Here is a 3,619-nt window from a genome sequence, read left to right as displayed (position 1 = left end):
TACAAAAATATAACTTTTATTAAAAGAACGGACAAAATGTCTACAAGGATCCTCAAATTCCACGTAAGAATTTGAGAATAATTTTACAATTTCTTTTAATTTTAATGAAGCACATAACGAAAATTTCGATATATTAAAGTGGTGGTCACAGAAGGCTCAAAGCTTTCTCGTTCTCTCCGTGTTCACTAAAGAAATTTTAGTTTGTCCAGTGTCAACTGTTGCTGTGGAGCAGACGTTCAGTGTCAGCGGTAACATATTAGATAAACAACGATCAACTTTGTCTCTCGACTCATTGGAAGCCCAAACATTACTGGGCGATTGAACCAGATCGGAGAAAAGAATCTAAGGAATGCAACTTTCAGATGACGAAGTTGAAGATTTTGATACTGAAGGAGTGAATACGACAGGAACGGGAAATGGAAGTGAGTGAAAATGTAAAAGAATAAAAATGTAAAAAAACTACGTGTGTTTTGATTTCTCTAAGGGGTACGTAGATAACTTAAATAAGTATAATTTTTTTCCAATAAATTTTAATTTGTAATTTGTAATATTTAATTTTTAATTTTTTTAATATAATAATTTAGAATCGTGATGAATCGTGAATCGACAGTTCTGAACTGTGAACTGTAATCGTCTTAGATGATTCAGATTAAAGGTCGACATGTTTGAAATCATCGAACCGTCGAATTCGAACCGTGATAAGGTCTACTATCAATCTGTCAGCTGTGGCTCCCTTTCGACGGGCCAATTCACGACACCGACACCGGTGATTTATCCCCACCGACATCCGCGTAATCAGGCTGGGCCGGCTAATCCAATTGAAGTCAAATGGATTTTGAAGCCTAATATTAATTTAAATTGAATCGGACAAACCCATTGCGATGGGTCCATCGCGCTTCTGATGACCATCGTCGTTCCGCTCTGGATCATCAAAGCGGTCGCCTCTTCCGCCTTCGCATCCGCCTCGGTTGACGGAGGAACAAAAGTGTGCCGTCCCCTTCGCATCTCGTGTCTCGATTCCCCTTTCCGCCTCTTCACGCCATTCTCCCTTTCTTTCTTCTCCTCATCTGACCTCTCCGTTGCCGCACAGCTCACGCAAGAACTCGGGGGCTAGAGAAACGACAAGGGAGATCTCGTTCGCAATGGATGCCGTCGGCGGAGGCGGCGGAGTAATAGGAGAGGCGAGGAGGGCGGTGCGGCCGCCGATGAGCGCTCTCGATATCCTGCGAGAGACCGTGCGGATTCTCCGCGCAGATCCGTCCCCTTTCATGACCGCCCTCGCGTTCCTCATTTGCCCCGTCTCGGCCGCGCTCCTCTCTGGCGCCCTCGCCCCGCGTGCCGCCACCGCGGCCCTCTCCCACCGCCTCGCTAGACTCTCCGTCGCCAGTGGCCTCCCGCCGCTCCGCTCTCTCCTCCAGCTCTGCCGCCACCTCGCCGCATCCGTTCTCTCTGCCGCCTCCTGTTTCCCGCTCCTTGCCACCGCTCTCCTCCTCGCCCGCGCCTCCATTGCCTACTCCGTCGCCTGTTGCTACGCCTGTAAGAAGTCTGTCCACGCTGAATTTTTTTCGGTCGCGCGAAGGATCTGGCCCCGCCTTCTCTCCACCTACCTCTGTGTCTGCGCTGCCATCTCTGCTTGCCTCTCGCTCTTCATTTCCCTCATCCTGCTTGTCTGCAATGTGTTCGCTCGATTGGGTTACCCGCCCGAAATCGTCGTCTACCCCGCCTTGTTCACGGTGCTCATCTTCTCGATGGTTTACGCCCACACCATCATTGTCTGCAACCTCGCGAGCGTGATCTCTGTCCTGGAAGAGGTCTCTGGGCTACAAGCGTTGTTCAGATCGGTGCAGGTAATCAGGGGGCAGACGCAGGCGGGACTCCTCATATTCCTTGGGTCGACTATTGGGATGGCTTTCGTGGAAGGGCTTTTTGAGCATAGAGTGAAAACACTGAGCTATGGGGATGGTTCATCACGACTGTGGGAGGGACCTCTTCTGGTCTTCATGTATTCATTTGTTGTATTAGTAGATTCCATGATGAGCGCAGTGTTCTATTTTACCTGTAGATCATCTATCGTAGAAGAAATGGGTGAGGATGTCAAATTGCTTGAAGCAAAGGGAACTATTTCTGCCCAAGTATTGGATACTTGATGAACAGAACTCGTTCACATGATATCTTTTCTTGGAGTCAGTTTCGTCAGAGGATGCATACAGAGGGAAAGAGATATTTTCTCCGACAAGCTAAAGAATATTCACCAATTTTTCTGGTGAATCAGAGAATCTTCTTCAGAATGTTTCCATGTTAAAAATTGCCATAAACCAAAGCTCGCCATTTGATGAGGCAATGCAACCTTGATACTTCATATTCTGTGCGTCCCTAATTGTTCAGAATATAACCAAGTGATATCCTTAGTGTATAATGTAAATCTTACATATCATTATTTAGTTTTGTGTTCAAAAATAAATTTGTCTCAGTGGCGTACATTTGATTGCAGTGGATTTTCAAAATACCTGTTGTGTCACTCTCTCTGAGTGTTTGCATATCATTAACTATCAATTTCAAATTTGATCAGTTATGAAATTGTCCTTGTGTTCATTCTTCCAGATGTGAAAGATATAATTTTGCTACATAGGAATCTTGTCGATGGCTTACATAGCATAAATTTCTTCCACAGTATTGGATTTTACAATTAGTGGATCCTTGTGAAAATACTGACATTGATGCATGCCTTGAGTTATGTAACCAGTGTCCAAGTTTGTCAGCTGGAAAATTTTGATCAGAAAAATGATAGGTATTTATCTTATCTTCATGACTTTTTGATTGCATTTCTTGGAAAATTCACATTTTACCTCTCAGGTTACTCTGGCAAATCTCTTCTCTATACTAACTTGAAGATGCTTCATATACTTCAATTCATGCTCAATGAATGTGAGTAAACATTTTTTCTGCCTTTTCTGCAATTTGATTTACTGAAGGCTTCATATGTCATATTATCTTATTATGTAAAATTCTTTGACTTTACTTGGAATTAGGCTCTTATAGCTGATGACCATAGTTAGCTGGGAATAATAAGGCTTGTTATTACTGTTGCTTTAACTTTGATGAGGTAATTCTTTACATCTCTCAAAGGGTGTCTTGAAGGTATGCCATCTTATTGTGCGCTTATAAGGGAATGCCACTCCATATCTGTAGTTTAATGTTGAGTTAAAGCTCTCTCACCCCTGCTGGTGAGCAAAAAATTTATCCACAGTTATTTTTTGCACATAATGCAGGACCTGTGCAGAAGTGGGATCCATTTTATTTTGCGATTTCTTGAAAGGCATCTTAATGGTTTGAAGTTATCTTCTGATCCTTGTATGGACACTAAGCCTCCTTATTCCTAGCTAGTATGAGAGTAAAATCTTCCCTATAGGAACCCATCCATAGGTTACTAAAAGCCATTGTACTTCTCTGATAACTTGCTCTTTCTACCCTTCATCAGAATTTAGTCCTCATGGTGTTCTTTTTGTTGTTCTTTTGGTGTGAGAAGTTTGCTCTGCTAAGGTCCGCCATGAAAAGTATGTTTTAATAGGAGGACAATTTTCCTTGGGGTCTTACATATATTTCGATGCTCTTCGGAGCC

General features: G+C 43.2%; 1 protein-coding gene across 1 annotated transcript; it reads left to right on the top strand.

Annotated features, from left to right (window-relative positions):
• Positions 1 to 881: 881 nt before the first annotated feature.
• Positions 882 to 2,518, top strand: LOC122041118. Its single transcript, XM_042600706.1, has one exon. The coding sequence runs from the start codon at positions 1,143 to 1,145 to the stop codon at positions 2,145 to 2,147; it is 1,005 nt and encodes a 334-aa protein (XP_042456640.1). The 5' UTR covers positions 882 to 1,142; the 3' UTR covers positions 2,148 to 2,518.
• The last annotated feature ends 1,101 nt before the right edge of the window (positions 2,519 to 3,619 follow it).

The sequence above is a fragment of the Zingiber officinale genome, chromosome 2A (assembly GCF_018446385.1).
Source record: "Zingiber officinale cultivar Zhangliang chromosome 2A, Zo_v1.1, whole genome shotgun sequence".
In the NCBI taxonomy this organism is placed as follows: Eukaryota; Viridiplantae; Streptophyta; class Magnoliopsida; order Zingiberales; family Zingiberaceae; genus Zingiber; species Zingiber officinale.
This window is presented reverse-complemented; position numbering and strand designations above follow the sequence as displayed.